This window comes from Vitis vinifera, chromosome 6, assembly GCF_030704535.1.
Source record: "Vitis vinifera cultivar Pinot Noir 40024 chromosome 6, ASM3070453v1".
Lineage (NCBI taxonomy): Eukaryota > Viridiplantae > Streptophyta > Magnoliopsida > Vitales > Vitaceae > Vitis > Vitis vinifera.
The window spans coordinates 16877070-16901843 of NC_081810.1; the positions used below are offsets into that span (position 1 = coordinate 16877070).

Consider the following 24774-nt stretch of genomic DNA (forward strand, 5'->3'; position numbering starts at 1 on the left):
CACCTCATAAAAGAGCTAGTGACTGATGAACTTGCTCATCCCTGAACAGCCACCTGCACAGAAAAAAGATTTCTAGGTCACAGCATAAACCAAATATTAGCCATTCCGAACCAATGTGGCAAAGTCAGGGCACCTTGTATTATAACCTAATAATTTCTATCAGTAAACGAGTAAATTCACAAGATACAGACCAATGCACAAAGTACTTCATAAGATGATCCAACCGTAAATAAAACTGAAACCATAACAAGTTTCCAAGATAATTGAACCAACAAGCACAAACTTGTCTTAGAGAACACAACTATTACTTAAGCAGACAGGTCCATGTCATTCCTCTTAGACATAGCTTACATAAAAAATACAACATACTGAAATGTATAACCTCAGATTTTGCAGCTCCCCTGTTTTTCAAATGGTAGAGCAACCACCTAAAAAAATAATGTATTGTACATATGTTTTTCTAGTCCCTTGTGGCCAATAGAGATTTAAAAAAAAAAAAGGTACTAGGCACCAAGTCGATTCTCTTTTTCTTCTATAATTCATTTCAGTAGATTCTAGAAAACAGACTGCTCATCATCATCAATGCATTATTGTTGCCAACCATAATTTTGATTGCGGTTCCCACCCATCATGTTTGAGCCGCGACCAGCACCTGAACCACTGTATGGACCACCTTGAGGATAATTTGGAGCACCAACTCCATAACCACTGCCACCTCCTCGAGGACCTGCACCAGGCATTCCGCTTGAGGCATATGGTGGACCCCTCCCTTGAGGTGGAAATGGTCCATTGCCGTAACCACCACCACCACCTTGACCTCCACGGTTTGGGTGATTGTATCCTCCGCTGGGGTTTCCACTCTGAGGGTACCTGCTTGGCCCTCCAGAGGGTCCACGGGGCTTCCCATAATGGTGGCTGGGCCCTGCAGCCACTGGGGGTTGAGAACCACCATGCATGGGCTGGTTAGGTCCTGCCCGCATCTGTGCATGTACTTGCCCGGACTGCTGAATGGGTGGAAGACGGGCATGCTGTTGTGGATGCTGAAGCTTCTGACGTTTCGCTGTCTCATCATGTTGACGTTGTTGCTGGCGCTTCTTCTTTGTCTGGAACTCATGGGAAGATTCATATTTTGGTAAACTGATCCAAGGAAAAGTAGCTGTAGTTAATGATATAATTAAAATGGAAGAATATTAAGAATCAGTAATTATTTAAACTGAATAGTTTAGAAAAACAAACAGGAAAAGAAAATTGTGGCAACCATGGAAATCAAACCTCTTGGGATCACAAGGCAAAGGGTCAGTCCAGAAATACTCAGCATCAAGTGCATCCTTGGCAGATATTCTCTACATTTTGTAATTTTAAAAAAAGGGACATAGGATATTAGAGAGGGAGAAAGAGAAATATAAGTGTGTATATATGCTAAAATCAACTCCTTTAAACAAATAATACTCCTGTTGAATCATTCTCATTGACAGATACTAAAATGACAATTAGAATACAGAATCCAGGAAGAAATTTGGAAGCCAAAAATGCTAGTAGGCAAAGAAGCAAAAACTTCATGTGGGCAAAGAAGCAAAAACTTCATGTGGGCTAATCAAATCGAAAAGTAGAAAAATGAAGAGACACGTAGCCTTTAATGTGATACCTGAGATGGATCAAGAGTCAGCATCCTCTCCAATAACTCCAAAGCATGCCGATCAAAGCTATTATGCCCAAAAATAAATAAAAAGAAGATGGGGAGAGTAAGCATACAGATTGAAGGGACTAAAATTTAGCTGTGACCTTGTGCTAAATTATATTACAACTCATCAAGGGTGTTACAATATATATGAGCACCATACGTTGATTTACTTACTGTCTAAAAACCTCCCTAAGACGTCTCTTCATTGGCCTTGTTGGCTTGAAATTGCTATACCAAGGAATCTTGGAAACCCCAGGCCAGTTGACTTCATCTGGAGCTCCACAAAGCTCAAAGATCTTATTTAATTGTTCAGGCTACAATCAATACAAGGAGAAATAACATTATCCTTAGTGTCGTATGAGAAGCATATTGCAATAAGGATCAAAGGAACAGGAACTAAAGAAAAGTAATAGTGAATTCTATCTCTTACATCTATTTATTCATACTAAAATATAGGTGCAATTTTCTATGAACCATATATCTACAGGAAAATCAGTAGATTGTTGACAAAATTATTGTTTTATGTCTCTACCAAGCAAATTAATGTATACACAATAAATGTATACATTAATTTGCAGGTTTTACCATGATGGCAAGTCAATAAAATGATGAAAAACTTGTAAGTTTAATCTGCAGTTTAGCAAATAAGTATGCACCCTAATTTACAGGTTTTAATTATATCTCTAGCTTAGCAAATAAATGTATACATTAATTTGCAGGTTTTACCATGATGGTGAATCTATAAAATGATAAAAAAACTTGAAAGTTTAATCTGTGGTTTAGCAAATAAGAATGCACACTAATTTACAGCTTTTTCCATGATTTTTAGAGGTTTTAATTATATCTCTGGCATAGCAAATAAATGTATACATTAATTGCAGGTTTTAGCATGATGGCGAATCAATAAAATGATAAAAAACTTGTAAGTTTAATCTGTGGTTTAGCAAATAAGAATGCACACTAATTTACAGGTTCAATAAAATGATAAAAAATTTGTGCTTTAGCAAAAATGCATACTAATTTACAGGTTTTTCCATTATTATTTTTCCATGATTTTGGTTTAGCAAAAATGCACACTATTATTACTATCATTATCATTATTATTACAAGAACCATAATGAAAACCTGCACAGTTAAGGTTTTCTCTCAACTGCAGTTTGCCACATTGAAGCACTAGTTATTTCAATAGCCAAACTCAATATTATAGTCAATAGCATAAAAGACCCCTCATACAGTTTTCCAGTTATGTGAAAAACACATACACAAGAATTAAAAAAAAAAAAAAAATTATATATGTAGTATAAAAGTCAAAATAGAAAAAGAGAATTTATTGCAGCATAAAACCTCAAAAACAATGTGGAGACTAAAAATACACAAACATATACACATACAAGAGAATTAGTTTCTTGTCAGGAAGCCTTAAGCCAACATCTACTTTATAAATACTCAGATTTCCATATTTTGACAGACATGAAATATAAATTAAAAATGTTACACTGATCAACAAGCACAAGAATCATAAAACCCATAGGAAGAAAAGAAGAAACAGAAAGGAAGCACAATTCTATAAAGATCACAAAACTCATACTATACTTGCAAATGATCTTCAATTCCTCTAGCTTATTTTATGTGTCCACTAAAGAATGTGGCATTATTTATAGATTTGGGGAATTTGAAGATGCATTCATGATAAAGATGTGCTTGATTATGATCACTGTCTGGCAGGAATCTATTGGAAAATGATTCTTTCCCTTCTTAGGTCTACAACATGAGTCCCAGATAATGTGCAACATAGTGAGTACATATTCATTTTGCTAGGTCCAGTGTTGAAGTAGAATTTCAAGCCATGGGACATAGACTATGTGAGCTTCTCTGGATAAAAATTCTTCTTAGTGAGCTTAAAATAAGTTGGAAATGTTCTAAGACACTCTACTGTGATAACAAGTCAAATATCAATATAGCCCACAATCCATTTCAAAATGACCGAACCAAGCGCATTAAATTTGATTATCATTTCATCAAGGAGAAAGTTGGATAGGGTTGGTATGCATTCCACCCCCACAAAATATATCCTTAGAAAGACAGTTGGCCAATGTACTGACCAATGGACTTGTTGCTCAATCATTTCAATTTATCACAAACAAGCAAAGAATAAAGAACATTTACTCACTAGGTTGAAGGGGAGTGTTGGAAAATTGGTACAATAATTGTCGGATTATAAAGCCTAAGTAGGCTGGGATTTGATTGGAACTTGTTTCTTTTTCTGTACAGTTGACTTGATTTACTTCCTGATTTATTTCCTAAAATTAGTGACTCATTAAGTTGTTGGAATCCAATACTTATTTCTGATTTCATGGAGTTTATTTGATTTATTCTTGATTTTGTGTATATTTTCTGCATATTTAGATTAGTTGACTATATAAATTAAGGAAGTTGTAATTTAGAGGATTTTTAGGAATAGGCCAGTTGTCTTATTCTATTTCCATTTATTGTACAAGTTTGAAAGTTGTATATATATTTGTACTAATTTTTCAAAGAAATAAGAAGAAGATTTTATTTTCCAACTTGGTATCAGAACTGAAAAAAGGTTTCTGGTAGTTTTTTCTTCTTCTTGGCCTTCACTGCCAAGCCTTGCCTATCATATTCACAACCTTCAATTGCCACCATTACAATAAGCAAAGATACACTAGAGAGATGGGCTGGAAATTGGATGGAAAGCCACAATCAAGGGCTAAGGACAGCCACGGTAACACACAATTTAGAAACGACAAAGACACCAAGTTCAACATCAACCTCAAAGAGTCCCTTTCACAAAAGAACAACTAGATCTCCTGTTGTGGGAAAATCTGAGGTTTCCTCTTCCTCCACTTCTTGCGGCTTTGCACAATTTCCTCTTCCTCCACTTCTTGCGCTTTTGCACAATCAGGTACTTTTAAAACAGCCCTTGGTACTTCTACTATTCTTCATTCTAAAACTTGGATTATTGATTCAGGGGCAACTAATCACATAACTAAAGAGTCTAATGTTTTTCTATCCTACATTCCATGTTCTAGTAACCAAAAAGTACAGGTTGCTAATGGATCTTTGACTCCTATTAGTGGTAAAGGCAATGTTTTAGTCACTCCCAATATCCCAATATCACTCTTTCATCTGTTTTGCATGTCCCAAATACGTCCTATAACTTATTGTCCATCAGTAAATTAAGAAAATTTCAAAATTGTTTTGTAACTTTCCTTCCCACTCATTGTGTGTTTCAGGACCTAACTACGGGGAAGGTGATTGGTAGTGCTAAAGAGAGAGAGGGTCTCTATTACTTGGTTACAGAGGAGCAAGGAAAGATTCAAGTTCATCAAATAAAAGGAAATATAGAAAAAGAAAGAGAACTCTGGTTAATACATGAAAGATTAGGGCATCCAAGTTTTGTCTTTTTGAAAACCTTGTACCCTAAATTGTGTATCAACTTGGATCCTTCTAAATTCCAATGCAAAGTTTGTGAGTTCTCAAAAAATCACCGTATTTCTTATCCTTTGGGTAATAAAAGAAGTGAAATTCCCTTTTCTCTCATCCACACTGATGTTTAGGGTCCTTCACAAGTTCCTTGTCATTTAGGAGCAAAATGGTTCATAAGTTTTATTGATGATTGTACTCGAACCACATGGATCTATCTCCTAAAAGAAAAAACAAATACTAGCCTCACCCTTAAACAGTTCCATCAAATGATCCGAACCCAGTTTAATGCAAAATTGCAAATTGTGAGGTCAGATAATGGAAGGGAGTATTTAAACCAATGTTTTCAGAACTGAACCGGCCATTGAACCTGAAAAGTTACCGGTTCACGGTTCATTGGTCGGACCGGCGGTCGAACCGCGATCGAACCGATGACGTCATAAATATATAATTTATATATTATTAAATTTTCAAAAATAAAATAATAATAATTTATATATTATTTAAAAATTAAATTTTTATTTAAAAAATTATAAAATTAGTTTCAAATTAGAAATTTGAATTAAAATCAGAATTTAAATTTAAATTTTGAAATTTTAAATCAAAAACTTATTTTATAATCATAAATTTATTTAAAATTATAATATTAATTATTTTCATTCATTTAAATTAAAATCACAAGTTTTAAAAATCATGAAGTAAAAAAATAATAAATATAAAATAAAATAAATAATAATGTTGATGGAGTAAAAAAAATAAAAAATAAAAAATTGGAATGGACGACCAAAAAGGTAGGAAAATGTCAAAAAGGAAAATAAAAAATGTCAAAAATTTGGGCAGCCAAAAAGGAAGGGTTTTGAGGCACCGGAAAATGTCAAAAATCTGGGTGGGAGCACCGGAAAGGAAAGGGAAAAAATCTGGGTAGGGAAGGGAGAGGTAGAAGGATGGGTAGGGAAGAGAGAGGTAGAAAGAAGGGTTTTGGCACCGAAGGGCGAGGAAGAAGGAAGGGTTTTGGGGGGCACCGGAAAATGGAAAAAACCTAGGTGGGGACGTCGCGACTGGGAAGAAGGAAGGGTTGCGGGGCACCGGAAATGGAAAGGGAAAAAATCTGGGTGGGGAAGGGCGAGGAAGAAGGAAGGGTTTTGGCACCAAAAACAGGAAAAAATCTGGGTCGGGGCATTTCAAGGGGTTGAGAAGAAGGATGGTTGTATGGTGGTGGCGGCGGCGCTGAAGCGGGCTGATGAAGCGTTGGATGGGGGAGGAGAACTGTTCGGTTCACCCGAAACCGGCTGGGTCATCCGATTCATCGGTCTAACTACGGTTTCGGCGATCCAACGCCGGTTTTAAGGCTCCTGGCTCAAATGGCCGAACCGGACCGGATTGGTGACCGGCCAACGGTCAAACCGGTCGGACCGGCCGGTCCAGTCCGGTTTTTAAAACCATGATTTAAACCAAATCCTTGGAAATTATTTCTTGGAGAATGGGATTATTCCTCAAACCTCTTGTGTAGGTACTCCTTAACAAAATGGGGTAGCCAAAAGGAAAAATAGACATTTGTTGGAGGTAGCTAGAGCCCTAATGTTTGCTAGAAATGTTCCTGAGTTTTTTTGGGGAGATGTGATGCTCATAGCTACCTACCTTATCAATAGGATGCCCACAAAAAGCCTAAACTCCAAGACTCCAATAAACATCCTAAAACAACACCTACCTCACATAAATTGCCTTGGTTCCCTTCCACCCGAAGTCTTTGGTTGTATTATATTTGTCCATATCCCAAACAAAAATAGATCCAAACTTGATCCTAAAGCCACTAAGTGTATTTTTTAGGGCTATTCCCCCACATAAAAAGGGTATAAGTGCTATAATCCACCTACACAAAGGAAATTTGTTTCCATGGATGTAAGTTTTTTTGAAAACCAACCCTATTACCAGAAATCTAATCTTCGAGGGGAGAAAATATTGCAAGAAGATCAGTCTTGGATGCTTCATTTACCCATTGAAGTCATGCTACTGAACATAGTGATGTAGAAGAGGTAAACAACATACAACCAGCAGCAGGAAAAGAAACCGACATCATAAAACCAACAGTAGCAGAAAATGTTGATTCAAACTTGATGGTTTACTCTAGGAGGCCAAGGCTACCAATGTAAGAGCAAGACCCAATCTCTCTTACACACGACCACTCATCAACTCTAGAATTAGGTACATCTAATCCTTCTAATCCCTCTCTTCTTAATCATGGTTTTGACACCAATCTTGATATTCCTATAGCTATTCGCAAAGGTGTTAAAAGTTGTACTAAACATCCTTTGTCAAACTTTCTGTCCTATCATAGACTTTGCCACCAATATAGGCCTTTATCACTCATTTGTCCTTGGATTCAGTTCCTAAAAATGTACAAAAGGCTCTCTAAGTGATCCTAGGTGGAAAGAGGCTATAAATGAGGAGATGAAAGCCTTGTATAAAAGTGAAACATGGAATATTGTTGATTTTCCCAAAGGAAAAAAATAAGTGGGATGCAAGTGGGTATTCACTATAAAATACAAAGATGATGGTTCAATCGAAAGGTATAAAACTAAGTTAGTAGCAAAAGGATACACACAAACCTATGAAATTGACTACCAAGAAACTTTTGAACTTGTGGCAAAGATGAATTCCATTAGAGTTCTTTTATCCTTAGCAGCAAATGTTGATTAGCCACTCGACAATTTGATGTAAAAAAAAATTGTTTTTTTGCATGGGAACTTGGAAGAAGAAATATTTATGGATTTGCCTCCTGGTTTTGAAGGAAAATTCAGCAATGGAAAGGTTTATAGATTGAAGAAATCATTGTATGGTTTGAAGCAATCCCCTTGAGCATGGTTTGAGAGATTTGCTAAGTCTCTGCTCAAATTTGGCTATCACCAAAGTTAAGGAGATCATACTCTTTTCATCAAGTAATCACCTGAAAAGAAGATTACTACACTTATTGTTTACGTAGATGACATAATTGTCATTGGAAATGATGTAGAAGAGATGCAGAACCTTAAGGGAAAGTTGGCAAATGAATTTGAAATCAAAGATCTTGGAAATATAAGATATTTTCTTGGCGATAAAGTGGCAAGATCAAAAAGGGGAATTTATATTACTCAAAGGAAGTATATCCTTGATTTGCTAAATGAAATCTAGGATGCAAACCTGTGGATACACCTATTGATCAAAATCATCAATTAGGCGCCATCACTAAAGGAATACCAATTGACAAAGGGAGATATCAAACACTTGTTGGGAGATTGATTTATTTATCCCACACAAGACCAGATATAGCATATATTGTTAGCATGGTAAGTCAGTTTATGCACTCTCCCTTAGAATGTCATGTGGATGCAATCTTGAGGTACCTAAACCCAACTCCAAGAAAAGGTTTATTGTTCTCAAAGAACAATTACTTTAGAGTTGAGGCTTACACAGATGTAGATTGGGCAGGTTCTATTATTGATAGGAGATCTACTTCACGGTACTGTATTTTTGTGGGCGGTAACTTGGTTACTTGGAGAAGTAAAAAGCAACATGTAGTTGCTTGGTCTAGTGCTGAAGCAAAGTTTCAAGCCATGGCCCTTGGCATGTGGCTAAAAGGTTTATTGAGGGAACTACAAGTTAATCTTATGAATCCTATGAGATTGTATTGTGATAACAAGGCTACAATCAGCATTGCTCACAACCCAGTACAACATGATAGAACTAAACATGTTAAGATTGATAGACATTTCATTAAAGAAAAGATTGCTAGTAGACTGATTTTCACTTCGTTTGTTGCATCCAAACTACAACTAGTTGTCATCTTCGCAAAGGGAGTTCAGAATCCTACATTCAACTCTATGGTTAGCAAACTTGGGATGGAAGATATCTTTGAACCAGCTTGAAGGGGAGTGTTGGAATCCAATAATTATTCCTAATTTCATGGAGTTTATTTGATTTATTCTTGATTTTATGTATATTTTCTGCATATTTAGATTAGTTGACTAAACTAATGATGAGTAACTCCTAAGAGATGAAGAAGAGTTGTGATGTCTAGAGGCAGAGTTTGGTTTGGGATTGAATCAAAATCCTTTAAGATTTTGGTGATTTCTTCAAAGGAAAGATTTCAGGGGTTATAATTGAGAGGGGAAGAAGTTTTTGATGTGGATTTAATTTGGAGAAAGATGTTTAGCTTTGTTACTAGGAGTAGAAGCTTGCTGTCAAAAAACGAAATTGAATGTCTTCAGCAATTCTTAGCTAGAGGGAAGTAGAAGCTATAAGCTTCAACTACGTAGTAATGAGGCAGGAAGGTTTCTTTTGTGTCCAGATTTTCAGTGGAAGCAAAAAGGTTTGTCTTGATCTTCCCTGAAGGTAAGGGATTGCTGGGAGGGTGGTTAGTTCTAGCTCAAAAGTTGAGAAGTTGCAAGGCGAAGTCTCAGCTAGAACAATCTATGGCTCTCCTTGTTCAGATGAAACACTCTATGGGGACTACGAAAGATGCTTCTCTAATTAAGGAGGTGGGAGTGCCTCAAGGGAGTAAGGTTGACTTGGTGTGGTTACAAATTGAGGATGTTAATGCCTTCAACAAGTTGCATCACCTTAGTTGGTGCTTGGTGGGGAGTTGGTGAGAATCCACGGATGAGACCCCATCATTAACACTTTTGAAGGAGTGGGCTAGGAAGCTCTAGAGATTAAAAGGGAATCCCTCTCTGTCCTTGTTGGCAGGTTCACTAATTCTATTTGATTTTGAACACACAAGGGAGGCAAATAGGGTTCTGCAAGAAGGTGAGCGGGTTTATAAACGAAAACTTTGTTGCTTGATAGATGGGACCCAAAGGTTGGTTGTTTCAAAAAGGATGTTCAGGCAAAAAGTGCTTGGGTAAGGCTAGTGGGACTATTGTTGTTCCTTTGGGACAGTTTTCTTGAAACAGGTGGGTGATGCTTATGGGGGCTTCTTGGGGGTGGATGAGGAGATTGCGAGGTGGAAGAATCTACAATGGACAAAAGTTTTGGCCAAGACAAACGAGAGAAAGGTGTCAAGGAATCTACAGGTAGTCGTAAGGCATCCTGTTTTGCAGTTCAATTGTGGTAGGAACTCCCACCTTAGGTGGATCAAGTGATTCCTAGTACTGAAAGGCTAAAAGAAAGGGAGAGGATGATGGGAACTTCATGCATGCTAGGGAAAGTGGGATTTGTGGGTTCTCGACAATGGAAAAAAGTGGTTGAGGTATGGCGCTTTGGTGGGGTGAAAGCTGTTGAAAGTAAGGCCTCCTTAACTTTGTCTGTGGAAAAGCTACAGTTGGACGTGCAAGAGACAGAAAGGTACAAGGGGGAAGAGGACAGCGCACATCCTATAGCAAGTGTTGCTTTAGAAGTTGGCAAGGTGGACTGTGTTAGTCCTCTTAGGCAGTTAAGGCCTCAAAGTGGAGTCTACCAAAGAAGAAGCTTCAAGCCTTTTAAAGGGCATCTAGGCCGTGGGTGGCAAAAAGGCTCATGGTCCTCCTTTGGCCCACGAGGAGTCCTCTTTGGGCTTAGTGAGTTTTGAAGGCTTTAAAGCCCATCGAGACCCTCTTTCCCCTTCTAAGGGAGACCTGTGCCCTAAGTGGGGGTTGGTGCTAGCAGGAGAGCTCTCCGAGAGTGTAGTGTCCCCGCCGATGAAGTGTAGCGGGTTCTCCCTCACTCCAGTGGACAAAGCATTGATGGCAGAATCGTTTTGTTTTCAAAGTACAAAGAACCCCTTTTCTTCTCTCTTGGGTTGCGAGGCTCCATCTTCTCCTTCTTCTTCTCTTCTCCATCAATGGGGATGGTTATTGTTGATCGATGAAACGAGGGGTTGATCTGGTGGGGGTATGCTGAGGAAAGGGACAGGCCTTTGCCAATGGATGATGTTGCAAGGGGTGGTCCGTTTAGAATGATTCTAAAGGATAGCTCATTGGTGGACCTTCAGGCTAATCATTTTGGAGATAGTTCAAGGGAGGAGAAAGAGGGTTTTCCTTTGGTAAAGGAGGGTGTTGCAGGAATTTGGTGAGGAACCTTGCTAAGACTAGGGATAGTTTTAGTAAGCTAGCTTCTTTTAGCAAATTTGTGGGGCTTCCAATTGATGGTTTTGAAGAGGAGATCTTGCAACATTTGAGGAGATTAGAACTTACAAAGAAATGGAAGGTTACAAGGCAGGGGCAGAAAAAGGGTTTTCCTGTTGGTTCAAAGTTTGAAAGGAAATTACAGAAGTTGGAATGTCATGTTAATTATAAGTAACTCAACTAGTGGCAGGCGAGGACAAAAAAGGTTTTGGAAATTAGCAAAAGTTTGTCAATGAAGAGTTACGCATCCTATCTTGGAATGCTAAAGGGATCAATGAGAGGTGAAAGCGCAAACTCATCAAGTCTCTAATTCACTCACACTTAGTCGACCTTGTTTGTCTTCAAGAAACAAAGGTGCAGTAGTTGTCACTTTCTGGTGAGGAGCTTAGGGGTGGATAGATATATGGAATGGGGGGATAGTGGAAGCTAGGGGCTAGAAACTTATCCATCCTTAATAAGGGTCTGTTAGGGAAATGCTCCTAAATATTTGTGAGTGAAAGAAACCCCCTTTGGAAACAAGCAATTGTAGGAAAGTACGCATAGGAAGAAGGGGGATGGTGTACTAAAGATATGATAGAGGAGTATAGTGTGGTTGTGTGGAAGACAATTGGAGGTGGATAGGAGGCGCTCAAGGACAGAATAGGGTTTAGGGTTGAATCCGACAACATGGTGAAGTTCTAGATAGACAAGTGTGGTGACACACCTTTGAGAGAATCATTTCTGGCTCTTTATTCTATAGCCTCTTCAAAAGATGCTTGGGTGGTTGACGTTTGGGATGATGATAGTTGAAGCCCTAGGTTTGTTAAACAGTTGCATGACTAGGAGCTAAAGGAGGTTGATGCATTTTTTGGAAGATTGTATGACCACTCCATTAGGTCGAGCTTTGAGGATACTATGGTGTGGTTAGGGTTAAAGAATGATAACTTCTCAAGTAAGTCTTTCTACTCCTCTTTGGCTAGTAAACAAGCGAAGCCTTTCACTCATGATATAGTTTGGAATTCTTGGGTCCCAATGAGAGTTAGCTTCTTTGCTTGGGAAGCTACATGGGCTAGGATTTTAACTCTTGATCAGCTCAAAAGGAGGGGTTAGAGGATCCCTAATAGATGCTACATGTGTAAAGAGGATGAAAAAACGGGTGATCATATTCTCCTCCATTGCAAGAAAGCACACAATTTATGGCAGTTGGTTTTTGCTTTGTTCAATGTACAATAGTGATGTACTCTTCAATTAGGGGATTTCTCTTAAGCTAGAGCAGTTTTTTTGTTGGGAAAAAAAGAAAAAAGTCTTGGAAGGTTGTTCCGTTATGGGTGTTAAAGACCATATGGAGGGAGCAAAGTAGGAGACTCTTCGATAATTGTGAAAGCTTAGACCAAAAAATTAAAAATTCTTTTTTCAACCTTTTTTAGGTTTGGGTTAAATTGTATATCGGGGACAATTCTTTGTCGATGTTAGAATTTGTGGATTGGTTAAGCTCTTTGTAGGGCACGTTTGCTGGTTTTTGTGTCTTCGTGCTTCTTTTCTAGGTCTTTTGGTTGCTTTGCATACATTATGTATACCCTCTTTTATTATTAATACATCTTCATCTATCAAAAAAAAAAAAAAAATACTGATATGAGTGGCCTTAGATTTCCACGGGAATGAAATATTTTATTTTTATCTTCACTCCTAGGTAGTGATCCAAACACAATAATGGATGAGAAATGGAAAGAAATTGATGCATGCTTAGCTTGAGATCACAGAACTTCTCCGTTTATTGGAGAACCTGAAGAAACCATTCTCAACTGACTCAAGTAAAACTTAATTTTTTTTTTTATAAATAACATGAAGTATATTATCAAAAGGTAAACAGCCACAAAGCATACAAGATGTATACAAGGAAGCCTATACCTCTAAGAGCAAAATTTGAAACAAAAAACCTCACCAACCCTTAAGTGGATGCCAACCACTCCAAAAAACCTATAAGTGAAGAGGACTCATCTCCAATATACAATGTAGCCCAACTCCACAAGTTACAAAATAATTTTTGAGTTTCTGTACTACTAAAAAACCCCCCCTAAAAGCTAATCTATTCCTTTCCTTCCAAACCGTCCAAAAAATACACAACATAATAGATTTCCAAATCTTTTTCCCTTTTTTGCCCACAAAAGAGCCCCTCCATCTAATTAACACCTCTTTTACTGTTTATGGAAAAACCCACTGAATGCCAAACAAGACAAAGACAATCTCCCAAAGAACTCTGACCACTTTACAGTGTAAAAGTATATGATTTACAGTTTCTTCTTCACAACCACACAAATAGCAACGATTTGGGAGCCGTCACCTTCTTTTTTGGAGTCTATCTAGGGTAAGAACCTTCCCCCACGTAGCCTCCCAAGCAAAAAAAAACAACTTTGGTTGGGACTCTAGCCACCCAAATGCAATTCTTCAGGAAAGAAATGTCATTAGGTGTAATCAGCAATCTATACGCTTCCTTAACACCAAACTTTCCATTTCTCCCACCCTTCCAAGTAACTGAATCCTTCTCCAAAGTTAGCCTGTAGTCCCTCAAAACAGTTAACAAGTCTCCTACCAAATCCAGCTCCCAATCATTAAATGCTCTAATGAATCTTAGATTCCATCCTCCCTGTCCAAAATTCAGATCCCAAACTTCATCCACTGTTGCATTCCTATGGACAGCCAAAGCATATAATTGGGGAAAACTTTGGGACAACACTACAAGGTCACACCAATTATTAGTCCAAAATCTAATTTTAGTACCATTACCAACTGTGAACTCTATATTTTCCCAACACCAATTTGTTTCCTTCAAAATCTCCTTCCAAACCCCCACTCCAACCAAGGGCCTCTTGCCCATACTTCACCAAAATCACCTTCTTCCAAAGGTTTTCCTTTTCAAAGGCAAATTTCCATATCCATTTGCCAAGCAAGGCCTTATTCAAAAGTGCTAGCTTCCTTATGCCTAGCCCACCCTTCTCCTTATCCGTACACACCACCTCCCATTTAACTAAGTGGGCTTTCCTCTCCAAGTTTCTTCCTCCCCATAGAAAATCTCTTTGTAATTTTTCTAGTCTTCTTGCTACTACCTTGGGCATTCGAAATAGAGACATCTGGTAGATGGACCACCCTTCTCCTTATCCGTACACACCACCTCCCATTTAACTAAGTGGGCTTTCCTCTCCAAGTTTCTCCCTCCCCATAGAAAATCTCTTTGTAATTTTTCTAGTCTTCTTGCTACTACCTTGGGCATTCGAAATAGAGATATCTGGTAGATGGACATACTAGCCATTGTGCTCTTTATGAGAGTGATTCTTCCAACGTTGGAAATATATTGTCTTTTCCAAAGTGCTAGTCTCCTACGCACTCTCTCTTCCACCCCATCCCACACAGAAAGTGATTTATGTGGAGCCCCTAAAGGCAGTCCCAAGTAAGTTGAGGGCAAAGACCCCACCCTACACCTTAACTCCACTGCCAGTTCCTCAAACTCTTCCACCCCACCAACTGGAAGGATTTCACTTTTAGCCATGTTGATTCTTAAGCCTGACGCAGCTTCAAACCAAAACAATGTCTAGCTCAAATAAGTTAAATGTTCTTTCTTTGCCTCACAGAAAACAACTATATCGTCAGCAAATAACAAATGAGATATATTCATTTCGGTCCTTTCTTTTCCTCGTATTCTCCCCCATCAACAGTCCTCCTTATGAGAACACTCATCACTTCCATTCTCATAACAAAGAGGTAAGAAGATAAAGGGTCTCCTTGTTGCAGTCCCTTGGAGCTCAAAAAAAACCCTGTCGGCACCCCATTTACCAAGACAGAAAACTTAGCTGTTGATATGCATCTCCACATCCATCCCATCCACTTTGACCCAAAACTCATCTTTTGCATAACCTTCATTAAAAAATGTCAATTGATGTTCTCATAAGCTTTTTCAATATCCAGTTTACAGATTAGCCCTTTCTCTTTTCTTTTTTGTCAGGAATCAATCACCTCGTTTGCAGCCAACAATTTATACAATCCCCCTAACAAGCTTATAGGTCTAAAATCCCTATGATCCTCAGTCCCTCCTTTCTTTGGGATTAGCACCAAAAAAGTGGTATTTAGGTTTTTGATAAAGGAACTTTGTTCATAAAATTCCTTAAAACATTTCCATGACCTCCTCCTTCACAAAGTCCCAACATGATTGCCAAAATGCCACTATGAAGCCATCCAGGCCTGGGGCTTTATCTCTGTTCATTTCCATCAAAGAAAATCGGACTTCTTCCTCAAAGAAAGGTAGTTCCAAACTTTTCGCTTCTTGGAACTCGAGTAAAACTTAATCTTTAAAAGGATTGCTTATAAATTCCAAAGGATGATTAGATTCTCCTTAAATGAACTAAAGATCAAAGATTCAAATGAAACTTGAAAAAGAAGTATGTTCAGATCTTTCAAATGCATTTAGACATAGGAAAAACATGTGTTAATCACCATTTGAAAATGATTTTTATGACAGAAAAATAAATAAATAAATTTTCATTATTATTCCTGCATACCAAATGGGCACTAAAGGGGTTAAAGACAAATAGATTCCTAGTATAACACATTGCTAAAGCATTTTTACCAAAATAAGAGTTTCCTTATTACTCCCCAATGAAAATATGAGCATATTGAATTTTAAATTAAATAAAAATTAAAAAGACAAAGCAAGAAATATATATATATATATATATATATATATATATATATATATATATATATATTTATCAATAAGTATAAGATTGCATTGCAAAGAGACGCTAAAGAGGCGACCCACCAAATTACAGTATAAAGGGACTTACCCCCCTACAAAAGGGCCCAAACATCAAAGGACAAGGCAAAACAAAAAAACCTCTCCCTTAACGCATACACACCCAATCTATAAAATCTATTAAGGTCGAAGGACCATCTTTTATCCACAATTTGGATTCCGACCACAAAAAATACACAAAAGATGCTTTCAGCCTTTGAATGGACAGCTCACAATTCTCAAATGCAATTGAATTTCTAGCCTTCCAAATGACCCAAAACAAGCATAACGGTCCCAATTGCCACGCCACCTTCCTTTTCTTTCCCACAAAAGACCCCCTCCACCCTAAAAGGGTTTCCTTGACCGAACGGGGGAAAACCCACGAAACACCAAAAAAGGAAAGGAACACCATCCATACTTCCCTCGTTTTTTCACAATGGATAAGAAGGTGATCAATTGTCTCCTCACTCTTATGGCAAAGAAAACATCTATTTGCCATAACCCAACCTCTCTTTTGCAAGTGATCCAAAGTTAGAACTCTCCCCCAAGAAGCCTCCCACGCAAAAAAGCTCAATTTGGGCTGTACACAAGAGTTCCATATAATTTTTGAAGGGAAAAAAGCAAGAGACCCCGGCTACAAGAAATATATTATTTAAATAAATTCCAAAATCTTTCAAAGAAACTTTGTTGAAAAGCAAGCTCTGCCTCTCCTTGCTCATGCTGAAGTTTTTCTTAGTCCAGATCATCCAGAGACTGGCCAACTGGAGCATGGTGCCAAAGAAGTTTGCTCCTAAGCCCCTGCTGAATCCCTAAAAGGCTACAATTAGCATATCTCTGCCAACCACCCGTTGAACACCCCCTTAGCAAATAGATGCTGCAAAAGATCTTATGAGTCACTAGCCAAGCAAATACTTTGATATTAGGGGAGGCATTGGATCTCTGAATTAGTTAGGTTGATAGAGAATAGGCCATGTATTCTTCTTGAAAGCAAAAGATAGAACTATAGAAGGATTTTAAAGTGAAAAATGCCCCAATCAACCAATTTCTCTATTCAAGGGCAAAGGATAGAGTTACATTCCAAGGGACATAAAGAGTGATGACAAATCTGCAATCAACTACTCAATGAGATTCTTATGGGAACCAAAATGCTAAGAGGTAGGAGCTGCAGGAGTATAACCAGGAAATTGGGGAGTTATTCCTTCTAAAAAGAGCATAAAGATGAGGAGAGGAATAACAAGGGGAAAACTTCCTAAACAAGGGGAAAACTTCCTAAGCAAGAGTCTTCCCAGAATCTGATCTTAGATCCTTTGCCGACAATGAATCTACAAGGCGGAAAGGCTTGAACTCTTTGGCAGTATCATCAAAAGGCTTTGACGAGTAGTCTTCACCCCAGGGTTAGCATCCCAATCATTACAATGCAAACCATATGTACTCTTAATGACAGAGTAACAAAGAGAAGTTTGTCCATTAGGGAGTCTCCATGACCACTCTGTTCAAGAAAGGCTCTAACATGAACTAAAACCAACCCAACCCCACCTCATACAAAAAAAAAAACTGAAAACTTAAGCATACACATGACAGCTAATAAGATCACTGCCACCACACCCTTTGTCAATTTTTTTATTCAGAAGCCAAAGAGAATTGATATCAATGGATTGAAGATGAAACACCTTTAAATGATTTCCACAACCTCAAAAAATAAAAATAAAAATAAAAATAAAAAAACACCTACCAAAGCTGATCCTTCCTCTCTGAGGATCAATCTACTTACGATATCCACCCCGAGGGTGAAGAGAAAGCGAACAAAGGATCTTCCTACCTAGAACCTTTATAGAAAAGCTAGCTGATGGCCTTTTAATAGGTTTCTTTTTCCTTTTCTGGGACATGCAATTGGTTAGTGAGAGATGGTGTCCAGGAGGATTTGATGAATACTGTTAAGAGAAAAATAGCATTGATTTTGTACATACTACTCACAATAATCATTGACTAAAATTGTTCCAGCCCATCAATTTTGTCCTTTTGAACAAGCTGTTAGGAGGTGAACCATACTTTGAATTATAACCTTGGGACTGACTTTTTCCTACTTGAAACATGATTTCTTATGATTTTATTACAATTTCATGATCATAAAAGGAACAAAATCAGAAAACAACAACAATAATAATAGCTAACAAGACTATTCTAGAAGAAATTCTAACTGAGAATTTGCAGAAGACCCAAAGCCAGACAAGGCCAGTCTAAAGAAACTCATTTTTTCTTTGATCAGTAAAAGCAATTGTATTAAAGTCTAAAGAAACTCATCTTTCTCACAAGGAACTGAGAAACATGTCTTAGAATGGCCACAAACAGAATTGTTTCCTTGAGAGAAGATGAAGGGTTTAGAACTAAAACTATTGGGTAGTCTTTGTGGTGTTTGTCAGGATCCAGACAGGCACTCTGGAGGAGAATGCATTTTTCTTTTGTTTTTTCCTCCAAATCCACATGAAATGGCCAATATCTGGACATGTATATTAGTGGGCAATGATTATTCGATACCCTTTAGTCATAGAGGGTGAACATGGAGTTCAAGCTTCCCAGAAGAAACCTAATTCTATGGTGTGACATCCAACAGAATTTAATAACAGAACAGTTTGCATATCCAGAAAAGTGAATAGTCTAGTTCATGACCATCAGTCCTTAAATTATTTGTTCAAGTACACTTGATTAAAAGAATCTCACCAACTATTCCAACCAAAAGAAATGACATCAATAGGGAGCAACCTACCTCATCTTTTCCAGGAAAGATAGGTTTTCCATGCAGAAGTTCTGCAAAGATACAGCCAACTGACCACATATCAACAGCTGGACCATACCTTGTGGTCCCAAGCAGCAACTCTGGCGGTCTGTTCAAATTGGGATTGGTTAAACAGTTAATGCTCCTTAAGGAATAGAAAGAGGCTGCTACTGAAATCTGAGTTCTCTACCCATGGGAGTTTAACTGCTTACCTGTACCATAAGGTAATAACACGATTTGTAAGATTCCCATTGTGATCATTTGAAAATGACCGGGCAAGGCCAAAATCTGCAAGCTTCAAATTTCCCTCATTGTCTATTAGAAGATTAGAGCCTGTACAAATATAGAACAGCTTAGCTTAGCCTCATTAATAAAAAAGAAAATCAAATAACAAAAAACTTGTCTTAGTTATAACCTTTGATATCCCGATGAAGAACTTGATTTACATGACAGTAGTGAAGCCCCGTCAAAAGCTGCCTCATATAACACTGGAAGCAGCAGGATGAGGAAGAGGGGGAGGAGGAAGGGAGAGAGAGAGATCAAGCATCATCATTAATTATCTGAAAGAAATTTTTCAGGTTATTTGTGATACCTTTATCTGAGGGACTGAAAATCTCATCCCAGGACGATCAGCAAGACCAGTCAAATCATGGTCCATGTATTCAAAAACCATGTAGATGCCTCCTTTGTACTTATTACCATCTGCAACCCCAAGTAATGAAGTTGATATCAGAAATTCTTGGTACTCTAGTAAGGACCAGCTTATGCGGCAATATTTATGTAACTTTTTAAGTTCATGAAAATATCCTCACGTGATAAGTGAACCAACATAGGAAAGCATGCAATGCACTAACATCATGATTGGCTAACATAGCACATGACAATAAAGTACTTGCCTGGCCTCCCTTGGTCATCCTTCTCAGGACCTGGTGAACAATCCCAAAACTTTAATATCTAACTAAACTAGATAGACAGAAGAGCAGTTTACAGAACAAAGAATCACTGGAAAAACATAGAGATAGAAGTGACTCTGAAGATTCAAAACATACCTGGAGAAGTTACAATCTCTTTCAACTTGATCACATTTTCATGATGCAACTTCTTTAGAATTTTAATTTCACGAATGGCGGTTATAGGGAACTGATGAAAAATCAAAATACATTTCAGAAGAGAAGTTTGAATCTCTATAATATAAAAACATGCCAACAAAATTTATAGTCATTTATATCTAAGTGTTTAAAAATTATACCCCCTCTCTTTCATTGTCCATTCGTATTTTCTTCAAAGCAACAATTTCCCCTGTTTTGATTTCTCTAGCCATGTACACTTGACTGCATATACACAGATGAAACAATCAAGTTCCTGCGGATAACATCACAAACTTAAAGGGAACAAATTCAAGAAACCAGAGTTCTTTTGAACCCAAATAAACATGTTTAGAAGGTAACCCCCATGGCCATATCTTTAATTGTTCTAAACATTTGCCTAATGGAAAGCAATGTTCACTAAGAAAAATAATGCAGATAAATAAATTACAAACTGGGGGGGAGAGAGAGAGAGACTCAGTGAAACATAAAATAAAATTTTCAAGTTACTTAAATCAACTCAATCAAGCCTTCTCCCAACTTGGTCTTTCACCATTCAATCCCGTCTGTGACTTCCAACTCAATCACTGACAGTAATATCCTTCCACACAGCATCAAATCATGTTCCATATACTTTCCTCCTCTCCTTTTACACTACTTTTCTTTTCTTTTTTTCGTTTCTTTTTTTTTTTTTCTGAAGGAGGGGGGGAGAGAGACTCAGGGAAACATAAAATAAAATTTTCAAGTTACTTAAATCAACTCAATCAAGCCTTCTCCCAACTCAGTCTTCCATCATTCTATCCAGTATGTGACTTCAACTCAATCACTGAGAGTAATATCCATCCCCACAGCATCAAATCATGTTCCATATACTTTCCTCCTCTCCTTTTTACACCTTTTTTTTTTTTTTTTGATAGGTAAAAAGAAATAGTACAAATAAAATGCCAAAGTACACAAAACGTATACAGCGGAAACCAGCAGGAATCTAAAAAAGGACAAGGGAAATCCTTTTTACATTTGTTTCACTTATTGTTTAGCAGCAAGAGTTCTGGTCACTATCAGCTCTAATAGTAAAATTCTTTAACTTCTAATAACTATTAATAAAATTCTTTTCATATTTCTTGTGGCCCTTCAAGCACTTTTCACATGCTTTCTGCCTTGATCAAGGTCAGTTGGAAGGAGAGAAATGTCAGAACTTTTTTTGCATAAGTATAGCCAGGTGGAGCTAATTTTGAAAGGGATCGCAAAGGAGGCATGCTTTAATAGGAGGATAGGCAGCCTTGATGGAAACGGTTGTGCAACTGGGAAATGGGGAGCAAACTACATCTCTAAGAATGAGTTGCTCAGGTTCTGCTTATTCTAAGTCAGTTGAGAGGAGAATGAAGTTAAGACTGAGGTTTTACCACACCTTGAAGGCCCCAGAAAGACTATCACTCCAGACTTTTGTAACAGTGCTCATAGAGGGTCATTCTTCCCCAATTACAGAATGGATAGACAACAATGGGCAATCACAGGCAGGAAGCCCTGTATGTCCATTTCCCAAGGGAGATAGTGAACCTCATTAAAAAGTTTGAGGTGGATCTCGGTCATCAGTTTAGTGACTAAATATGAAAGGGAGGAAACAGACTTCTTAGCCATGAAATGAGCAGTCTGCTTGGAGCATTATAAGGGTTCTTGAGGGGTTTGTAGCTGCTGGTAGTGTTTCTTTCTCCTTTATCTGTGTTGTGCACCTTCCTTTGAGCCTTGTTCAAGGATAGCCTGTCTCTTTATTTGTTCATCTTTAAAATGAAATGCTCTCTCATTTTTTATTAGAAAGTTGTCAATGAAGTGGTTTAAAATTTCTTTCTGCTTATGTATTTCAACATTATCTAATGTTTCCCTTCTTCAAGTTACTCCTTTCTTGCAAACCCCGTCAGTTTTTTTTATGGGGCTTCAAAAGACTCAATCCTTCTTCCTTAACACCTTCAAAACATTAAATAAAAAAATCTATCAAAAAACTTGCCTTGCTAAGAACCTAATCTGAGACATCCTCTTGCTTCACTTGAGTTAATTCACCTTTTGCTCATTGCTCTACCTCCAAGCAATAAGCTCCAGAATAGAAAAAGCCTTAACCACTTTAGGTGCAAGAGCTAGAATTCTTCCTTCATACTTGAACCACCCCTAATAGCTCCAACCCTGCCTGATGCCTAAACAAATGCTCCACCACCCCTTCAGCTGAACATATATCTACAGGGATAAAGTCCAGACCCCTCCTACCCAATCCTCAGTTTCTCATAGAGAAAAACTCTCCTAATTACAAAATAAAGCCATCTCAGATTCAGAGTCCAATTCCTGGGACTCCCCTCACTAGGATAGCTTGAAACTCCACCAAAAGAGAGCAATCCAAATAGCTCCTTGATACAAACCCTGCATGTCACTTCCATGTGCAGACTGTGTACATTGTCCACAAACACAACCAAACGGTCATCACCTGGAATCATCTGCAAGGAACCCTCAAACCTCCAGTCTGAACTCACAGGCAAATCAGATGCCTTTTGAAGCAGTCTGAACCAGAATAAACCTTTCAAGCAATCCCTGAAAGAAGGCATATGTGGTGGAGAGGACCAATAATGCTCCACCCTCCATTGCAGGAATCACCTGCAAAGTTCACTCTAAGATAGCTACCCACCAAACGAATAGTTTTTCTGTCCAAAGAGGGAGACCTCCAGAATTATGATCCTTCAGATTATCTAAACATGAAATACTCTCAAGTGTTACACCCTTTTCCTTTACAGAAGGTCCACCACCCCAACAAGCCAAGGGCATAGCGTTCGATTAGAATGAGAACCCACTGCCATGCAATGCCTCTATTGGGTACATAGCCAATCAATAGGTATCTCCAACCACATGTCCCCTATGCAAAGAATTCCAAAACAGGATACTTTTAAGTGTCCATTAATATAGGTTTCATGCATTGTGAGCCAAATTCAACCCCTTAGAATTTTGAGTGTCAAAAGGTTAAGGCTAGTAAAAATTATAGAGAAACTATGAAAATTATGCTGGATGAGTTAATAACAAATCGGAAATTTCCTTTTAATTTTGTATCTAAGAACTGTAGACGAATATTCATTTTGTTTGACGATTTTTGAGAAACATCATTTTTTTCAATTAAACTTCACTATGTGATTCGTTCACCATCAGCTATCCCTGATACAATTCAGGAATTTTTTATTTATTTCTTTTTTTATAAGTAAGCAATGAGAAGATATATATTAATAAAAAGAGCTATAAGATATGAAATCATACGTATACCAAGGTAGCCTTTTTCATTTGAGGAAATTTTATTTCTCCTCAATACAATTTAGGGATGATATTGAATTGGATCCAGTGTAGGAGCCACCATCTCAATTTGAACTTTTAGTTTCCAAAAGGGGAACAACAAATAAAGACAGAAATAAAGGCATTCAACTTATAATGGGACCAACTCCAATGAAAAGAGTTAGTAGTTCTCATGTGAGTTTATTTGATTTAAAATTTCCATTTCCTTGATATACTAGCTCTTGCACATATTTAGTTTTAAAAAGATCAATACTAAATTTATTGTTTATTACTCAGACAATGGAGCAATAAACATTTTTTTATTTTTTTTTAAAACACTAAGTATCTATTTATGGTTCCATTTTTTCCCACAAGAACTTACCACATGCACTGAACAAGCAGATTTACTAGTGTCGTGTGTCTACATAGTCCTTATACTTGCAATTTGAATCCCAAATTGACCCAATCCCACCCTTTAGAGTTCTAACAGACAATATGGATTCAACAATTATATCTCGACATAATGAAATAAGTTGGTGGTGTTTGAAAAATGCCCATTGGAGAAGGAGAGAATGACTTAACATTCTGTTACTCACCCCAAATGATTGAAATAGGGATTTCCCAATTCATTGGCCCTTGGTGTAGAGGCTTTCTGCTTCAATTGAAGTTAGCTACTCAAATATCAAAATAGTTCTAAACCATGATTCCACTACATAACCATCACATTTAACTAGAAACCACAAACTTTTACATGAAATTATACATATCACATTCTACGGAGACACAACTCCCAATCGCAATTCATAATCTTATAACAAAATCCAAAAACCAAAAACCAAAATTAAATCCAACCGAAGACAGTTCAAAATGAAATAGATGGTGAAACTATTGAAATTGACGAATGGGAACTCACCCATATGTGCCTTCACCAATCTGTTCCAATTTCTCAAAACAATCCACACTTCTGGACCCCCAAGATGGAGACTCGCTAATATTAAGCTGCCCAGGGGCTGCTATAGCCATTGTTCCTCCCTGACCCTTCCTTGCTACACAACCAACACCACAAAAACCACATATCATTTCACCAAGAAAACAAAATTCAACAAAATTCCGAATAAAAAAATCAAAAAGAATCACAAAACCCTAAACGATCAGATCAAACTCAAACCAAAAAAGCCAACAATATCCTCGCTTTCTGTTTGGAAAGAGAGAAAATCACCTAAATAAAACTAGGGTTTATGGAAGAAGAGGGGGAAAAGAGGGTAATTTACCAGGGGGAATTGTGTGGGAGAAGGATGGAGAAGGGTTTAGAGCTAAGAGAGAAAGTGAAGGAAGGTTGGTTGGAAAATGAAAGCGCAGTCACAGCAGAATTGATAAAAGGAAAAGGGACATGAATAGTAACCGGAGTGGAGCATGAGACTTAAAAAGCGGGGATTTGTTTTGGGTTATTAGATTAAAAAGGTCCCTCGAAATTCAATTTTGGAAACCTAACTTTTTTTTTTTTCTTTTTTTATAAAAATACTTTTATTATTTTCTTATAAAAATAATCTCTTTTTTTTACATATTGTAAATACTTAAAATAATCAATAAAATTTATATCAAAAATTAATTATTCTTCAAATCAAAATATAAAATGAGATCAATTCAGAAAT

At 37.5% G+C, this 24774-nt stretch overlaps 1 protein-coding gene across 2 annotated transcripts; it reads right to left on the reverse strand.

Moving 5' to 3' along the window:
• Positions 1-206: 206 nt before the first annotated feature.
• LOC100263383 (cyclin-dependent kinase C-2) lies at positions 207-24569 on the reverse strand. Of its 2 annotated transcripts, none has more exons than XM_010653295.3 (13): positions 24394-24569; positions 24036-24168; positions 19990-20071; positions 19790-19880; positions 19637-19666; positions 19333-19442; positions 19156-19228; positions 18953-19073; positions 18732-18849; positions 1856-1995; positions 1646-1703; positions 1273-1343; positions 207-1137 (listed from the first exon to the last, which is right to left on the reverse strand). In XM_010653295.3, the coding sequence occupies exons 2-13, from the start codon at positions 24143-24145 to the stop codon at positions 588-590; spliced, it is 1554 nt and encodes a 517-aa protein (XP_010651597.1). In that variant the 5' UTR covers positions 24146-24168; positions 24394-24569; the 3' UTR covers positions 207-587. The 2 variants fall into 2 exon arrangements, with proteins under 2 accessions (XP_010651597.1, XP_002272429.1); XM_002272393.4 differs by having other exon boundaries at positions 24342-24544.
• Positions 24570-24774: the final 205 nt, after the last annotated feature.

Excerpts from the sequence above, each read along its gene's own strand:
- LOC100263383 (XM_010653295.3), bottom strand. The coding sequence starts at position 24,145 with ATGGCTATAGCAGCCCCTGGGCAGCTTAATATTAGCGAGTCTCCATCT. Across the intron at positions 19,881-19,989 it reads TGGACAATGAAAGAGAGGGG|TTCCCTATAACCGCCATTCG; the intron begins GTATAATTTTTA and ends ATTTTTCATCAG. Across the intron at positions 18,850-18,952 it reads GTTATTACCTTATGGTACAG|ACCGCCAGAGTTGCTGCTTG; the intron begins GTAAGCAGTTAA and ends CAATTTGAACAG.